Source organism: Dendrobates tinctorius, unplaced genomic scaffold, assembly GCF_039654945.1.
Source record: "Dendrobates tinctorius isolate UK_male_01 unplaced genomic scaffold, ASM3965494v1 ptg000171l, whole genome shotgun sequence".
NCBI classification, from domain to species: Eukaryota; Metazoa; Chordata; class Amphibia; order Anura; family Dendrobatidae; genus Dendrobates; species Dendrobates tinctorius.
Window position 1 is genome coordinate 17,628,570 of NW_027361838.1, and position 19,229 is coordinate 17,647,798.

Below are 19,229 nucleotides of genomic sequence, written 5' to 3' on the forward strand. Positions count from 1 at the left end.
TGGGTAATCAAAATGCTCTCCAGCAAACTTCTGATGGGCCCGGACATGTACTGGCTTCAGCAGGGGGACACAAAAGGCACTGCAGGATCTGAGTTCCTGGCGGCATAGTGTGTTACTGATGGTAGCCTTTGTTATGGTGGTCACAGCTCTATGCAGGTCATTCATAGGTCCCCCATGTGGTTCTGGAATTTTTGTTCACCGGTCTTGTGATTATTTTGTCACCACGGGGTGAGATCTTGCGTGGAGCCCCAGATCGAGGGAGATTATGAGTGGTCTTGTATGTCTTCCATTTTCTTATTGCTCCCACAGTTGATTTCATCACACCAAGCTACTTGCCTATTGCATATTCAGTCTTCCCAGCCTGGTGCAGGGCTACAATCTTGTTTCTGGTGTCCATCAACAGCTCTTGGTCTTAACCACAGTGGAGTATGGAGTGTGACTGTTTGAGGTTGTAGACAAGTGTCTTTTATACTGATAACAAGTTCAAACAGGTACCATTACTACAGAATGAGTGGAGGACAGAGGAGCCTCTTAAAGAAATTACAGGCCTGTGAGAGTCAGAAATCTTGCATGTTTTAGGTGACCAAATACTTATTTTCTACCAGAATTTGCAAAATAAATCTTACAAAATCAGATAAGGTGATTTTCTGGATTTGTTTTCTCATTTTGACACTCATAGTTGTGTTCTACCTATGATGTCAATTACAGGCCTCTCATCTTTTTAAGTGGGAGAACTTGCACAATTGGTGGCTGACTAAATACATTTTTCCCCACTGTACTTTGTTGTTTTTTTTTTTTAAACAGATGTATAGCATCAACCAGGTTATAGCTGCTCTTTTTGCTGCTTGTTCATGTATATGCGGGAATACTGACATTTGGAATATCATGTTTACTATAGATTCCTACACAAAATTGAAAAAATCAAACAAATTTAATCTACCATTTTACAAAATTAAATTGTCATGTTATGCAGTAGGGAAAGAACACACTTACAAATGCACTGTTGCTCTAAAAGAATGTGCCTAACTTCACAAGTATCACAAAGCCGTCCAGTAACGCCCGGCTTACAGGAGCATTGGCCACTTATTCTATCACAATCATTATTCAGTGAACCTGCTGGATTGCAGTCACATATATGGCAGCTACCGTCAGGCTCCATGGGATTTCCAAAGTAACCGAGGGAACACCTAAGAGTAACAAGACAAAAACCAAGTTATTGAACCAAATAACCATCATATATCCTCATGCTTAAAGGGGCTATGTAAAATTCATACACTAATGTACAAAATTATTATTGCAAAGAAATTAAAGTAATGTACTGTTACACAGAAATACAAAAGGCATTCCTAAATAGATTGTTAATTTATTAATACTTTTTTGAGTTGATGGGCCAGACAAATGTTAGTTTTCTCATCTTCTTAAATCATATTTTTGGGTGAATGTAGCTGAATGAATCATCATTTTTGAACTTTTTATTCATATTGTTTTGTGGCATGTATACATTAGCTTCATTTTTTATTTTTTTTAACTACATTTTTGTCCCTTTTTTACTATTAATAAGTTGGCATACTTTTGCATGCCAACATGCAGTGCCCATATTTAGAAATATGCATTGGCATAAAGAGGTGTTAGAAATCAAAATATTTGGGCTTTAATTAGTAAATTTTTGTTACATTCCAGTCGGTGTTATCAGAAGGTTTTTACTGGGGACCTGTACTTCTTCCCCCTTTATGATGTTGCTCAATCATAAGAAGGTAGGAACAAACTAGAGAAAGAATTACACACTCCACCATAGCTTAGAGCAGGTTTCCTAGTGTGTGAGATGTGTAATGTCAGGCAGCCATGATTTGCTGCTGCAAATTTTGTACACCCTTTAAGGCGAGATCGCTAACGAGATTGCTGTGTGTGGCACGCATCAGCGACCGGCCCCCCCGCCGGGTATCGCTGATCGTGCAGGAACGTCCTTGGCCATTTTTTGATCGTTGGTCTCCCGCTGGCCAGCATACATCGCTGCGTGTATCAGCGGGACACCAACAATCAGCGAGCTCCCAGCGCTGTAAGCAGACACTGGGAGCTGGTATCCAAGGTAAATAGCAGGTAACTAAGCGCGCGTCCCTTAGTTACCCGCTGTGTACTCTGGATACCAGCGTGCTCACGCTGGGAGCTGGTATCCAAGGTAAACAGCGGGTAACTAAGCACCGCGCGAGCGTCGTTTAGTGTAACAGGACCCTAAGGCTGTGTGCACACGCTGCGAATTCCGCTGCGTTTCCGCAGCGGTTTTGGCCGCTGCGGACACGCAGCAGTTTTAGCTGCGGTGTACAGTACCATTCATTTGAATGGGAAAAAAAAACGCTGTGCCGACGCTGCGGAAAAAACCGCGCGGATTTGCTGCGGTTTTGAATCCGCAGAAAGAATTGCATGTCAATTCTTTCTGCGGAAACCGCTGCGGGTTCCTATCTCCACCATTGTGGAGATAGTGAATCCGCAGGACCAAACCGCAGGCAAAACCGCAGATAATCCGCAGGTCTTTGGACCTGCGGATTATCTGCGGTTTTTGCAAAATCCGTGCGGATTAATCCGCAGCGGATTCCGCAGCGTGTGCACGTACCCTAAGACTGACATCCAAAATGCTGGTCTTAATAAATCAGGACCATAGTTTGTTGAGAATTCACAAGGAAATTAGATTTATTGCAGCTATGTCTCGTATATTTATTTGTACATATGACCAACTAATGTTGCAGGACTCAAATAAGAGGATACATACTGTTCACAGTGTTTTCCCTCGTATCCAGGCAGACAGGCATCACAACGAAAACCATTGATTCCGTCTAGCACACACGTTGGACTAAAACTGAAAACACCAAAAAAAAAAAGAAATTTGGCAGCAGATTACACAAGGAATTCATAGAGTCAAATGTGGCAGAGTTTACTTCGGGATCTACAGTAGTATCCCCAATAAATGCTCATATCAGAGATAGTTTTGGCGGGATTCAATGTGTATATTGCTCCAACCAGATATAAAATAATGGACAAGACATTTATTAGTACTGGGAAATCCCTTTGTATATTCCAATAAAATTTGATATATTCTGAATGATAAATTTACAAATAGAAATAAAACATGAGAAGAAAAGATTATGTGAAGAAAAAAATATAATATGATACTAGACAGTTAATAGACCCTATTATATATTAGGAATCTTCCATCTTACCTCTTTGAGTTGCCCCTAGGGCAAGCACACAGCGAGCAATCCGAGATTGATCCTGTTACGTTTCCATAATACCCAGGGGCACAAATATGGCAATGATGTCCTGCAGTATGGTCTCTGCAACCCTGCAAAGTAGGAGTGAACATGAAATGACTATGGTAATGTAAAACAAAGGAAAATGTGTAGTACCGTATATACTCGTGTATAAGCCGAGTTTTTCAGCACATTTTTTTGTGCTGAAAACGCCCCCCTCGGCTTATACACGAGACATTGTAACAGAAGACGGTGGGGAGGGGAAGCGGCGGAGCAACGTGTCAAAGGAGGCAGGAGCCGGTGGCTGCGGATGTAACTGTGCCTGCTGCTAAAGAAAAATGAATATTCTCTGCACTGACCATGAATATTAATTTCTCTTATAGCGCGCACAATTACAGCAGCAGCCGGTTTCCAGGCTTGATTTGGAAAGTTTGATCCGATAATCTGTTCAGACAAATCTATGTATTTTTGTGAGAACCACTTGGTCTGAGGAAGAAATAAAAAACAAAGAATTCCCTTTCGTTGTGATTAGGAGCTCCAATTGTGGGATCCTCAATGACCAACAACTTATGATATATACCTGTGAATAGATGATAAGCTGTGACTGTGGCACTGCCCCTTTAACTTTAGCCTAGCTTTCAGATGTATCAACCCAGCCCTGTTATCTGGTGAAATTTATGGGTTTGCATTATCAGAAATGTACCCTCTATTTCACTGTGAAAACCCAATTGTCCAAAATACAGCCAGACTGTTAATACATGTATCCTATCTGATAAAGCGCAGAAAACAGTGATGTACCATTTAATGGATTATAGTTAGTGATGAGTGAACGTGCTGGGATAAGGTGCTATCGGACCATGCTCATGTGCTAACAGGGTCTTCGGCATGCTTGAAAAATATGTTCGAGGTCCCGCGGCTGCATGTTTCCCGGTTGTCGAACAGCTGCAATACATGCATGGATTTCCTGTCTGTTAGACAATCCCTGCATGTGTTACCGCTGTCTAACAGCCGGAAGACGTGCAGCCGCGGGATCTCAAAGATATATTTCGATCACGCTGAAGACTCTTGGTTAGCACATGAGCATGCTCCGATAACACCTTATCCAAGCACGTTCGCTCATCACTAATTATAGTACATCAGGTCATTAATGTAACTACATGAAACTTACCATGCACTCTCCAGTATGTGGATCACAAAACTCGCTGTGGTTACTGCACTGACAGGGTACGCAGGGGGCAATTATTGGCTGGGAGCTAAGCACATTCACTTCTGACACTATCTCTCTGAAGTAGCCAGGCGCACACTCCTGGAGATTAAAGAGATAAAAATTCTTATATGGAGCAGATCCATTCCACACTACGGGAACCTAGAAGTGATAAAAGATGTTGTACAAGTCACCTGACATGAGAGTCCGGTATATCCAGGAGGACATTCACAGATCTCAATAAGTTGAGCCGCCTCCCGGTCAGAATGCATTTCTGTTGCTTCCACTGCAATGTCCATTGAGATATTTGATATCCTATTAATAATGAAATAGAATACAATATATATCTTATTAGCAACTGAATTTAAAGTCAGGGTCTTTTCCGTACTTGCTAGCCTTGACATTGATTTCAGCATGGGTTTAATTCTAAAATCCATGTGAAATCTGATGACAATCTACATCCCATGCATACATGACAATATTTCCGCAAATATTTTTATTTATGCGGCATATGAAAATGCAATATAAATTACTAGCATGTTACTTTCTCAGATTAGCCACACTAAATGATAAAGGGTCTAATCTTTCTGGTCATCTGCTGCGACACAGCAAATACACAGCAAACGATTTCTGTTCTGAAAATACGCTTCAGAATTCAAGTTGTTGAATGAATAAAGCCTTACAGTTCACAAAATAATGTAGAATGTAATAATGAAGAAAATTTGCAAAAACACTACTTATCTTTTTATTAATCATATATTCCAGTGTGTGTTTAATTAATAGTTTATTTTTACTATTACTATTATTATCATCATTATTATCATTATGAGCTGCATTAACAATAGTTCAGATTTCTGTGCTGAAATCTAACATTATTTGACGACTCAATGGCTTGTCCTGAAAATTCTTTGGATCTGATCAATGTACAGTTATCAGAGGTGAAACAGTAAATGTCTAAGAGTACTACAGGGGTAGTAGTTTATTATATGTAGATTATAACTCTATAGTAGATGTTTGAACTGTTTTTAAAGGTGAACCCAACCTTTATGAGGTCCTATCACTTGCCATAGATATGTATTTTTTTAACTGTTATAGATTACGCTGTACTCCTGATCATTCCTGAGTAGAGATCAGCGGATCCGTGGAATTTTGGGTTCTGGTATCTGACCTTTAGTCAAAAGTTTGGTTCAGGTACCAGAGCTGTACTCAAACTTGAACCAGAACCCCACTGAAAACAATCTCTCTCTCTCTCCCTCTCTCTCGCCCCTGATCTTCCCCTGGAACTCCAAACATTGAAACAGACTTCCAGGAGAAGTCCGTGTTCGGCATTTAGCACTTTTAACTTTGGGTCTCTATTCCTGAGGTATAGCATCTCTTCCCTATATGAACAGCTAGATTTGTTTTCCAACAGTTCGTGGTCCTCAAGAAGAGTCTCACAGAAAAGTGAGGACCATGCCCACTTGGAAAAAAAGACTAGACTTACATACAAGGAAGAGGGGGTGAAATCTTAAGAATAGAGAGGTGCAGGAATAAAATTAAAACTACTCCAGATTCAGGAAGACATTCTTCTAGTTATAAAAAACGTACACAAAAAACGTATTTATGTGAAGTGACAGATCGTCTTTAAGTATGGCATTAAAATGATTTTTCTGTTTAACAGAATTGTGCGGTAATGGAAAATAATATCTTTTCCTTTTACAAAGTTCTAAAAGAATTGGGTATGTACACCCCTCTTGCGTGTAAACATTGCAGCCCACATACTCTACTTATATTCTCCATAGTATTCCTTCTATAATATTCTAATATATGCATATGGAACAAATTTGTTTAAACTTCTTTGATTGTCCTTTATATTATTAATAATAATAATAATGAATTTTATTTCTATAGCGCCGACATATTCCGCAGCACTTTACATTACAGAGGGGACTTGTACAGACGATAGACATTACAGCATAACAATAATCACATAGATCATAACAGGTACCAAGAGGAATGAGGGCCCTGCTCGCAAGCTTACAATCTATGAGGAAAGAGGTAGACACGAAAGGTGGGTGGTAACAGTTGCCCTGATTGTATGGACCAGCCATAATGTTAAGTGTGTAACAGTACAGACACAGAGGGCTAATGGATGCATAAGGCATGTGGGAACATGATGCGGGGAACCTGGTTATGGTAAAACTTTTGGCTGTGCCCCACAGGGATAAATAGGTTTCATGCATTGAGGCAGTAGGCCAGTCTGAATAAATGCGTTTTCAGGGCATGCTTAAAATTGTAGGGATTGGGGACTAATCGGATTGATCTGGGAAGTGCATTCCAAAGAATTGGCACAGCACATGTATAGTCTTGGAGACGGGAGTGGGAGGTTCTTATTATTGAGGATGCTAACCTCAGGTCATCAGCCGAAAGGAGAGCACGGGTAGGGTGGTAGACTGAAATGAGGGAGGAGATGTAGGGTGGTGCTGTGCCATGGAGAGCTTTGTGGGTGAGGGTAATAAGCTTGTACTGGATTCTGGAGTGGTGGGTAGCCAGTGTAATGACTGGCACAAGGTAGAGGTATCGATGTAACGATTGGCAAGGAATATGATCCTGGCTGCAGCATTCAGGACAGATTGGAGGGGGGAGAGTTTGGTAAGAGGGAGACCGATTAGAAGAGAATAAAAAAAGGGGAGAAGCCAGCGCTGCTTGTGGTCAGAACGCAATACATAAAGTGCATATGCACATATTAATTTCTAGCTGTATTTAAAATGAGATATTTGGCAAAAAATTGATCAATCGTTTGAGCCACCCCGCTACGCCAAGGCAATCTCATGTGGGGCAGTCCTACTCTACGTTTTTTATATTCGCTGTGCCATTACGGCCTCCTAAATGCATTAAAAGCAAGACCATACTAATTGCATAATATACCTGAAGCGTTTCTGAATGACTCCCATGAAGCCAGAAAGGTGAGCGCAGATAAAGGCCAACCAAGCCCAGACAGACATTTCAGGTTTGACCTCCACACTCTCCTGACCAGCAATCACAGATAAAGTGTGATACAGGCCCAGACACAGGTGCACAATTAAATAGAGCTTGGGGCAGGGCAGGGCTGCTGTGTGTGCACAGCAGCCTAGATCAATCACAGTGAACACAGAAAAAATGGCGAACATAACCCAGTGCGCACGGCAACAGTGGTGGTCAACCACAAGCCAACATCAAGTAAAAAAAGGGGAGAAGCCAGCGCTGCTTGTGGTTAGAACACAATACATAAAGTGCATATGCACATATTAATTTCTAGCTGTATTCAAAATGAGATATTTGGCAAAACATTGATCACTCGTTTGAGCCACCCCGCCAAGCCAAGGCAATCTCATGTGGGGCAGTCCTACTCTACGTTTTTTATATTCGCTGTGCCATTATGGCCTTCTAAATGCATTAAAAGCAAGACCATATTAAGTGTACACTATACCTGAAGCGTTTCTGAATCACTCCCATGAAGCCAGAAAGGTGAGCGCAGATAAAGGCCAACCAAGTCCAGACAGACTGGTTGGCACTTATCTGCACTTGCTCTTTCTGGCTCCATGGGAGTGATTCAGAAATGTTTCAGGTACAGATTGCATTCAATATGGTTTTGCTTTTAATGCATTTAGGAGGCCGCAATGGCACAGCGAATATAAAAAACGTAGAGTAGGACTGCCCCACATGAGATTGCCTTGGCATGGCGGGGTGGCTCAAATGATTGATCAATTTTTTGCCAAATATCTCATTTTGAATACAGCTAGAAATTAATATGTGCATATGCACTTTATATATTGCTTTCTGACCACAAGCAGTGCTGGCTTCTCTCCTTTTTTTCTCGATTAGAAGAGAGTTACAATAGTCCAGACGAGAATGAATAAAAGAAACAGTAAGAGTTTTTGTGGAGTCAAAAGTAAGAAAAGGTCAAATTCTAGAAATGTTTTTGAAGTGCAGATAACAAGAGCAAGCCAGTGATCTGATGTGGGGGGCAAAGAATGGATCAGAAATAGATGATCTTTCTGCATAAACCACTCCATTCAGCTGTTTGGAGCAGATAGTTGCTGAAAATCTGCATTGTGTGGATACACCCTAAATACTAGTAATCATAAAGCACAGGGTTAGAACTGTATTTTTGCCCCATCACTGTGATACATACATTAGCATGCACACAATGTAGACGGTTGCTGCATTTTGGGCAAATAATTCCAGATTTTAATAACCTTATATATGCATTAAATGCATAATTTTCTATTAATAGCACATTACAGGGGTATTCTCAAGTGGTCTCTTGAGCAGCTCAGAGCTATCCAGTGTCCCCACTTCCTTATTGCTTGGGGGCAAGCACTACTCCTTAAGTGACAGCTCTGGTCAGTAGTCTCATTCTGCTACTACACATTAATTGTCTGTCAGTGGTTTGTCCTGAAGTCTACACTGTTATGATATTTACATATAGAGATAATAGGGCGTTTGGACAAGCATATGGCTCAGAAAAGTTAGAGCTGTGATTAGAAGAGCTGAGTTGGAAGCTGCCCATGATGGGTGCTGGGAGACTGAAATCTACAAACCTGTCAAGAACACACCTTGTTCAGGAGCTAAGAATGGTGGGGAGATAGCTACTAACAGCTATATAGAAATCAAATTATGAGCCTGTTTCAGAAGAAGAAGTTTCCAAGCTCCTCGCTTCTGCTCGGCCTACAACCTGCAACAGTGACCCTATTCCTTCACAGCTCCTGCAGTCTCTCTCACCAGTGGTCACCACTCACCTGACTAAAATATTTAACCTCTCTTTCTTCAGGTTTATTTCCCTCCTCATTTAAACATGCCATCATAACCCCTTTACTTAAAAAGCCATCCCTGGACCAGAACTGCACTGCTAACTACAGACCTGTCTCTAACCTTCCCTTCATCTCTAAACTCCTGGAACGCCTGGTCCACTCCCGTCTAATCCGCTATCTCTCGGATAATTCTCTTCTCGACCCCTTACAATCTGGTTTCCGCTCTTTACACTCTACTGAAACTGCCCTCACTAAAGTCTCTAATGATTTAATAACAGCTAAATCGAAAGGTCATTGCTCCCTGCTGATTCTCCTGGATCTCTCTGCCGCATTTGACACTGTGGATCACCAGCTCCTCCTCACTATGCTCCGCTCTATAGGCCTCAAGGACACAGCCCTCTCCTGGTTCTCCTCCTACCTCTCTGACCGCTCCTTCACTGTATCTTTTTCCGGCTCCTCTTCCTCTTCTCATCCCCTTACTATCGGGGTCCCGCAGGGCTCAGTCCTAGGCCCCCTCCTCTTCTCTTTATACACTGCCCCTATTGGACAAACAATCAGCAGATTTGGGTTCCAGTATCATCTCTATGCTGATGACACCCAATTATACACTTCTTCCCCTGACATCACCCCTACCCTAATTCAAAATACCAAGGATTGTCTGTCTGCTGTCTCTAGCATCATGTCCTCCCTCTATGTGAAACTAAAACTGAACTTCTTGTGTTTCTCCCCTCTACTAACCTCACTCTACCTAACATCGAAATAACCCTGGAGGGTTCAACCATAACTCCCAAGCAGCATGCCCGCTGTCTTGGGGTCATATTCGACACTGAACTTTCCTTTACTCCGTACATCCGATCACTCAGTCGCTCTTGTCACCTGCATCTTAAAAACATCTCCAGAATCCGACCTTTTCTCACCTTTGAAACTGCTAAGACTCTTACTGTCGCTCTTATTCATTCTCGTCTGGACTACTGCAACTCTCTTCTGATCGGTCTCCCTCTTACCAAACTTTCTCCTCTCCAATCCATCTTGAATGCGGCAGCCAGGGTCATATTTCTGTCCAGCCGCTTCACCGATGCCTCAATCTTGTGCCAGTCATTACACTGGCTACCTATTCGCTACAGGGTCCAGTATAAACTCATCTCTCGCACCCACAAAGCTCTCCACTGTTCTGCACCACCTTATATCTCCTCTCTCATCTCTGTCTATCGCCCTACACGTGCCCTCCGTTCTACAAATGACCTAAGACTAACATCCCCCGTAATCCGAACCTCGCACCTCCGTCTCCAAGACTTCTCTCGTGCTGCTCCAGCTCTCTGGAATGCACTTCCCCAGACGATCAGACTGATACCTAGCCCCGACCTATTCAAGCGCGCTTTGAAAACCCATCTCTTCAAACAAGCCTACCACATCAACTACTCAGCAAGCTAACTTTACCCTGTTCCCTCCTTCCAAATATTATTCTGAATCTGCACCCTACTATTCATCTGTCTCCACACCCTTCATGCACATGATACTTGTCTATTGCACTTAAACACACGGGCTGATGACCGGATCATGCAGCTTTATATGAAAATCCCTATTATAATTGCCAGACCTGAATTAACAAGCATTTCTCACCTACTCTGTGTCCCCCCATTTCCTTGTAGATTGTAAGCTTGCGAGCAGGGACCTCACTCCTAATGTCACTGTTTGAATTGTCTTAACTTGTATTGAATTTATTGTCTGTACATGTCCCCGCTTAATTGTAAAGTGCTGCGGAATATGTTGGCGCTATATACACTCACTGGCCACTTTATTAGGTACACCTGTCCAACTGTGTGTTAAGACTTAATTTCTAATCAGCCAATCACATGGCGGCAACTCAGTGCATTTAGGCATGTAGACATGGTCAAGACAATCTCCTGCAGTTCAAACCGAGCATCAGTATGGGGAAGAAAGGTGATTTGAGTGCCTTTGAACGTGGCATGATTGTTGGTGCCAGAAGGGCTGGTCTGAGAATTTCAGAAACTGCTGATCTACTGGGATTTTCACGCACAACCATCTCTAGGGTTTACAGAGAATGGTCCGAAAAAGAAAAAAAATCCAGTGAGCGGCAGTTCTGTGGCCGGAAATGCCATGTTGATGCCAGAGGTCAGAGGAGAATGGGCAGACTGGTTCGAGCTGATAGAAAGGCAACAGTGACTCAAATTGCCACCCGTTACAACCAAGGTAGGCAGAAGAGCATCTCTGAACGCACAGTGCGTCGAACTTTGAGGCAGATGGGCTACAGCAGCAGAAGACCACACTGGGTACCACTCCTCTCAGCTAAGAACAGGAAACTGAGGCTACAATTTGCACAAGCTCATCGAAATTGGACAGTAGAAGATTGGAAAAACGTTGCCTGGTCTGATGAGTCTCGATTTCTGCTGCGACATTCGGATGGTAGGGTCAGAATTTGGCGTAAACAACATGAAAGCATGGATCCATCCTGCCTTGTATCAACGGTTCAGGCTGGTGGTGGTGGTGTCATGGTGTGGGGAATTTTTTCTGGGCACTCTTTGGGCCCCTTGGAACCAATTGAGCATCGTTGCAACGCCACAGCCTACCTGAGTATTGTTGCTGACCATGTTCATCCCTTTATGACCACAATGTACCCAACATCTGATGGCTACTTTCAGCAGGATAATGCGCCATGTCATAAAGCTCGAATCATCTCAGATTGGTTTCTTGAACATGACAATGAGTTTACTGTACTCAAATGGCCTCCTCAGTCACCAGATCTCAATCCAATAGAGCATCTTTGGGATGTGGTGGAACGGGAGATTCGCATCAGGGATGTGCAGCCGACAAATCTGCGCCAACTGTGTGATGCCATCATGTCAATATGGTCCAAAATCTCTGAGGAATGCTTCCAGCACCTTGTTGAATCTCTGCCACAAAGAATTGAGGCAGTTCTGAAGGCAAAAGGGGGTCCAACCCCTTACTAGCATGGTGTACCTAATAAAGTGGCCAGTGAGTGTAAATAAAAATTATTATTATTAATTATTATTAAATCAATGGGCTGGAGAGAGCTGACTGGGGTGTTAGGAGTTAACTCCTCTACTGGAATGTAACTGCTGTGCACCATAGTCTTGTGGCTTAGTTCCTTGGCAACAAGCTGTACACTGTGTAAGATAAAAGCTATTATTTCAAGAGAATGAAAACAGATAGAGAAAGCAAGTCAATATGAAACTTGCTTATTTTCAATTTTCATGCTGGTTAACTATCTGAAACTATTTAATAATGTGAGAATACCCTTTTAAATAGAAAATGGCTTTCATCCTTAGAACGTATCACAAGTCTTTGGGATTATCTAAAGAACACCAACAGGAATACAATTTTCAAAACGTGGAGATTTTGCCACACTTGTAGTGCTAAGGTTATATGAAGCTTTATTGCATATAGAGCAGTTTATCACAATACTGTATCACAGTCTTACCTGCTCTGTTGTACTCCATAGCCATATGATGCCTTAATAAGAATGTAATCAACGTTGCTAAGAACAGACATGAAATCTTTTCTTGAAACTGAATTTTCAGACACAGAGTTATGATATTTCCAATTATCCTGCAGTAAAATATGTGAGAATGAAACAGTTACAATAATAATAATAATAATCTTTATTTTTATATAGCGCTAACATATTCCGCAGCGCTTTACAGTTTGCACACATTATCATCGCTGTCCCCGATGGGGCTCACAATCTAAATTCCCTACCAGTATGTCTACAATCTATGATTTCTGTGATGATCACCATTGGAAAAAAAGGCAGCACCAGAACATGACACGGATGCAATAAAGCAAACATCAGCATGTCAATCCTTTCAGCGTTTTTGCTGCAGATTTCACCCATATTAATGAGTGGGGAATAATTAGCAAAAATAAAAGTAAAAAATGTGCATTTTTGTTGCTGCGTTTTTCCTGCCAAGAGATGCAGAACTGGTGCGGAAATATCTGCACCAAATACTTAACGTGTGTACACACCCTTATACTGTATGTACAATGCTTAACATCAGGTGCATATCACATTTACTAATAGAAGAACATGCAAATACCAACAACATACTGTCCTGTATTAGAAAAGACATGGCTTCTATAGAAGAAAGTGTCATTTTACCCCTTAAAAAAATCACTAATTCAACTGCATCTTGAGTATAGGGAGCTAGCGAGAGTTCAAAGAAGGACATCTAAATTAATAGGCTCTATGGATGACATAACTATCAAAACTAAATGAATTTATAATAGAAAAGAGGAGGCTGAGGGGGGAATTAGATCTTTATATAAGAGGTGAATAGTCCCTATAACTGTTGCCATATATCAGTCTTTTTGCAGAGCTAACAGAGATCACAGGGCCCGCTGTGTCACTCAAAATCCGCCAAAATGTCGGAAAGCGGATCCGTTGCTAAACTGATGTGAACGGATGCCACCGGACCGTTTTTTTGACAGATCCGATGAATGAAGAATTTTAAAGGAACCGTAGCCCGGGGAGGAGGGAGAGAGAGAGAGGGAGGGAGGGAGAGGGAGAGAGAGAGGGAGAGAGAGAGAGAGAGAGAGAGAGGGAGGGAGGGAGAGAGAGAAAGAGAGAGATTTTTCTGTCCGCCAGAAACGAGTTCAGGGTTAAATTTCCGGCTGACTTCATTCCTCCGGGCATGCGCACTATAAAATTGCGAATCCTACAGCAAAAAAAATGTTACATGGTCCGTCCAGGCATCTCGGCGGATGCAAAAAAATTAACGGATCCGCAAAAAACCGATCAAACGGATGGCCATGCGTCAAGATCCGTCGGTAATGCAAATCAATGGGGAAAAAAACGGATCCGCCAAAAAAAAGGCGGATCCGTTTTTTTGCAAAAACAGCGGATTTTGATTGATGGTCAAAAACGGAAGTGTGAAACAGGCCTTAGGGTAAAATGAAGAATAATTTTGTCACAAGGTTCAGGTCAGATGCTGCCTCTCTTTAGAGAGATAAAACGTGGTATTGAGACTTATTTTCAAGAAAATGTTACTTGGGCAAAAATATGCAAAGTACTTTAGCTCCTACCTGCAAAGCCAGAGGCCCATGTGCATGTGTAGGCAGCACTGCTTACAGATGGGCCTCTGGTTTGGCCAGTAGGAGATACATCACAAAAGTATTACTTTACTCTTTCAACTGTAAAGTTGCTGCCACTGGATTTGGTAATGGCTGAAAATGTAGATACATTTTAATAGGTGTCATCTATTCAGTGGATAGGTAATAACTATTAGATCTGTGTGGACCCCATCTCAAGGACCCGGACTTATCACCAGAACATGGAAACTCAAGTTCCCATGAGGTCATCAAACTACACTGGAGGAGTTTTATGGGCTGGCAGGTTCTGCATGCACTTTTCTGTTCAAGACACTTAGGCCACGTTCAACACGTTCAGTATTTGGTCAGTATTTTACCTCAGTATTTGTAATCAAAAACTAGGAGAGGAACAATCAGAGGAAGGCTATGTGCACACGTAGATTTAGGTCCTGCAGATTTTTCCGCGCGGATTTGTAAAAATCCGCAGGTAAATTCTCAGGTCAAAAGACCTGTGGATTAGCCTGCGGTTTCACACCTCTACAATGGAGAAGGTGTGAAACCGCAGCGGAATCCGCACAAAGAATTGACATGCTGCGGCTGTGAACCCGCAGCAAATCCTCGCGGAAAAATCTGCAGCATGTGCACAGCATTTTTCAGTTTACCATTGAAAACAATGGTACTGTACAACGCACCTAAATCTGCTGCGGACCCGCAGGGCCAGAAATGCCGCGGATCCGCAGCAGAATCTGCACCGTGTGCGCATAGCCGAAAAGTATAATAGAAACACGTCACCACTTCTGTATTTATCACCCACTCCTGGTTTTGCCTTACAAATACCATACTGATGTGAAATACTGACCAAATACTGAACGTGTGAATGTGGCCTTAGGGTTCTCTCACCTTGGCATATAACACGGCCGAGTGCAATCTGATGTGTGGTAATGCAGATCTGCTATTTTTTTCTCATGCCGATCCGACATGAGAAAAAAAATCACAGCATGCTGCAAAGTGACTCCACAAATCAGATTACGCACACCCATACGAGTCTATGTGTGTGTGTGTAAAACATTGGACTGCACTCGGATGTCATCTTTTTCCTTTTGATTCAGCAACAGTTACTGTCAGTCTCAAGCTGGCTGTTCTTTTAGGTTGGTGAGCTGATATTGGTTGGTAACCACTCCCATCCTCCTTTAAATAGTCACATGACCCATCAGCAGTTATAGAGTTACTTCTTTACAGACCAGCCAGGGGTTTGGAGCTCTCCTGTTTCAGTGGTGTTGCTTCCTGGTGCCGTTTTCTCTGCTAGTCTGCTGCTGTGGAGCTTAGCGGCAGAGACTGACTGAGTATTTCTACACTTTTCTTTGTCTGTCCTGTTAATGTCACTTCACCTTTGTTTTACTATTTGCAGTGGTGATGCTAGCGTCCTTGCCAGTCAGTGCACTAGCCAGAGTACATTGAGGTGACAATCAGGGACTAGGCACCTGACGGCGGCGGGGCGGGGGGGGAGGACCTGCATAGGATGCTAGGGGAGCTTAGGGACAGGCACAGGTTGGTGTCAGGTGGTGTCCCATCCCTCGTTTCCTACCTTTACGGCCTTCCTCTCCCTATCCATCCCATTGAATTTACATGCTGTGCCATCCGCCAGACTTACCCAATGTCCGAGAGTAACAGGGTTGAGGCAAAGGAAGCATATTATTTTCTACCGTTTGGTGATTTGCATTAATGTTATATAAAAAGGGTTTATGTTTAATGAACTTCGACCTTGATGCAACCAGAAAACTAATTCTAGCCCTCCAATACCTGCACGATATGATAATGCTTCACTATTTACACAGGAGAACACATTTTGGGATTTCTAGATACCCCGTCAGTCACCGGCCTCTGCCGTCTAACAATGGGGTACCTGGGATGCTTCTTTAGATAATTCTGATAAATGACTGCACTTAGAAGTCAAATAATACATAGGTCTTACCTCCCTCATGTGGATTGTCATCTCACTCCTAATCCCGATAGCAGGACTCGGTTTATTCATATAAATAGTCAGCTTTCTGAGGTGTCCGCCACTCATTATAATGTGAGGTTCCAAATCTGAAGGACCGGAGTCAGCAAGTACATAATACGTGATAACATACGCCATTGACCCTCCATAGGCCGTCAGCTGTCACAAGGTAAAACACAATGCAGATATTACACTTATATAAAATGACAAATGTTCCCAAATACAAGATCAGAAAGAAAGGAGAAAATCAACATATACCGCAAACAGTAAATCTTAAAATGATATATTTTTATTTAGAAGAAAGACGCATTTTTGAGGATTCCCCTATTGAGGTGTTTTACTAACCTTATCACCAAGGAACTGCTCTGGTAACCGCCAATAAAACGTATCTGATAAGAGGGTCTGTCGTATGACCGATGCATCGAGCAGCATATCGACCTCCTCAGAAAACACTCCATCTGTAGTGCCGGTCATATCACCCAGAGATACCACACGGAGAACGGACTGTCCCGGGACCAAGGAGATCTAGAAACATTTAATGAGATCTTACAGTTATGTAAGGGATAATCGGGTTGCTCACCTTTGAGGACATTTTTACTACTTGGAAAAGATTTTATGTAACCAGTGGCGCTGCGTAGAGGATATTACAGCTGCAAATTAACAGACAACACCACCTATTGTCTGAATAATAAAACAATTAAAATATATAAATAAATAAATAATTGCGCTAATAATATCCACGTAAGTTAAATTCCTCGCTTCCAAAATGCAATTAGTAACCATCTAAAAAGGTGTAATATGTGACTTTCATCCAGATTTATAAAATAATATCTACACAGATGAATCCCTAAATGCACTGAGACAATAGTACTGACCGTTCAAGTCACTATTCATACCAAACGCGGTATTACCTGTCTGAGATTCAGTCCAGAAAAATGCTTCTCTTACTGTGCTTCTATGTGCTCAGTTGATAGTTCCTTCCAGGTACCAATATTAGCGGTGATGGTAGAAGTCACAAACGGAGGGCAGATAAATAAAAATGTTCACCTTTACTACAATCCAAAATGTCGGGCGATGCTCCGGCCGGTAGCAATCGCCCTGCTCTCCGATGCTAACCCGCCGTCAGAAGCGGGTCATGCGCCGGGAGATGTAATTAGAGCCGGCAAGGTGCAGGACCTTGCGTGACGTCACAGTCACGTGTTAGGTCACGTGATCGGCTTAAGGAAAGCTAACAGGACCAAAAAACCAATCCTACGCGTTTCGGGAGCTTACTGCTTCCTTCATCAGGGATAGTCCATGTTGTTGAGGTGACACTTATATACCCAGCCCGTATAGCAAAAAGTCCTATTTATTAAAAGCAAATAATTCAATTTCGCTATTTAATCCATTCGGTATGAGAGTATTCATTTTGAATATCCATTCACTTTCTGCTCTTGACATCTGTTCAATGAAATTGCCTTTTCTCCAGCTTTTTTTTTAACTATTTTGATGCCAGTTACCGTAATGTTCCTAATAGAACTTCCATGATGTTTAAAAAAATGATTAGAAAGGGGATGACCGGTAAATTTATTAACAATATTCCGAAGATGCTCAGCAATTCATACACGCATTGGACGGATAGTTCTTCCTATGTATAATTTCCCACATGGACATGTTATTCCATAAATAACCCCTTTAGTGTCACAATTGATAAAATCAGTTATTTTGCTCTCAATATCTTTACTGGTGATCATTTTTTGCGTCTTTGTATTAAATTTTTTTTCTACTCTTCCCACTTATTTAAAGGATAGCACCCATATTTTAAAACTTTTAAAGAATGTAGTATGGCACGATCACTACATTATGGGGACCCTTGATATCACCTCACTATACACTGTGATTCAAAACCAAAAAGGACGTGAATCAGTAGAGTTTTTTATATCTAGGAATGATTCGATACCCAAGGAACAGAGAGATTTCATTTTAGATTGTATTGAATTCATCCTAACTCACAATTATTTTAAATTTGGAATGAACTACTACTCCCAGAAATGGGGTACTGCCATGGGCACCAGGTTTGCCCCTAGTTATGCCAATCTATATGTGGGAAAATGGGAACTTGAGACCATTTGTATGGATGGAGGATTACGGGCAAACCTGGTGCTATGGAGTCGTTTTATTGACGACATTTTCTTTATTTGGTCAGGTGGTGAAATTTTATTGAATGAATTTTTAAGTGAATTAAATAAAAATTGTTATTTTTTTAAATTTTACTGCCACCACCAGCCATAAAGAGGTGATTTTTTTTTTAGATCTAAGGGTTTTTATTGAGGAAAACATTATGCAGACCCAAGTATATCATAAACCCACAGATTCGAACCATTTTATTTCTCTAGACAGTTGTCACCTTCCGAAGTGGCTTCTGAATGTTCCTAAGAGTCAGCTTATAAGAGCTCACAGAAATTGCTCTATACAGCAAGATTATGAGAAGGAAGCCGAGTCCATGAGTATGAAATTTAAAGATAAGGGTTATGACATAGAATCTTTGGAAAAAATAACAGAGGAAGTCAGGAAAATACCAAGAGATTAATTACTGAATCCCACAAAAAAGCGCATACATGATAATTTCCTTGCCCAAGATGAGATTCCAATCATTTGGCAATATAATTCAAATGTTAAGATTAAGAGAAACATTGTTAGTAAACATTGGAATATTCTGCAAAATGATAAGATTATTGGTGAATCATTGCCTGCGCACCCTAGATTTGTGTTTTAGAAGGCAAACAATCATGGGAACATGATTGCACCTCCAATTCCAAGATTTTTAAAAAAGAAAAATAGCAGTGAATTAAGCCTTCCTAGTGGTTTTTTTTCCCATGTAAAAAATGTGGACCGTGTAAAAAATTGACCACAAAGACGCAAAAAGTGATCACCAGTAAAGATATTGAGAGCAAAATAACTGATTT

General features: G+C 41.6%; 1 protein-coding gene across 1 annotated transcript in view; it reads right to left on the reverse strand.

Annotated features, from left to right (window-relative positions):
* Window positions 1–19,229, reverse strand: part of LAMA1 (laminin subunit alpha 1) — a 291,968-nt gene that overhangs the window by 101,123 nt on the left and 171,616 nt on the right. Inside the window, exons 25-32 of the mRNA XM_073550937.1 lie at window positions 16,630–16,809; window positions 16,258–16,443; window positions 12,679–12,806; window positions 4,641–4,761; window positions 4,411–4,548; window positions 3,213–3,334; window positions 2,765–2,851; window positions 994–1,187 (exon numbers count right to left, since the gene is read on the reverse strand). Coding sequence (XP_073407038.1) covers window positions 994–1,187; window positions 2,765–2,851; window positions 3,213–3,334; window positions 4,411–4,548; window positions 4,641–4,761; window positions 12,679–12,806; window positions 16,258–16,443; window positions 16,630–16,809 — 1,156 coding nt within the window. The remainder of the gene's footprint in view (window positions 1–993; window positions 1,188–2,764; window positions 2,852–3,212; window positions 3,335–4,410; window positions 4,549–4,640; window positions 4,762–12,678; window positions 12,807–16,257; window positions 16,444–16,629; window positions 16,810–19,229) is intronic.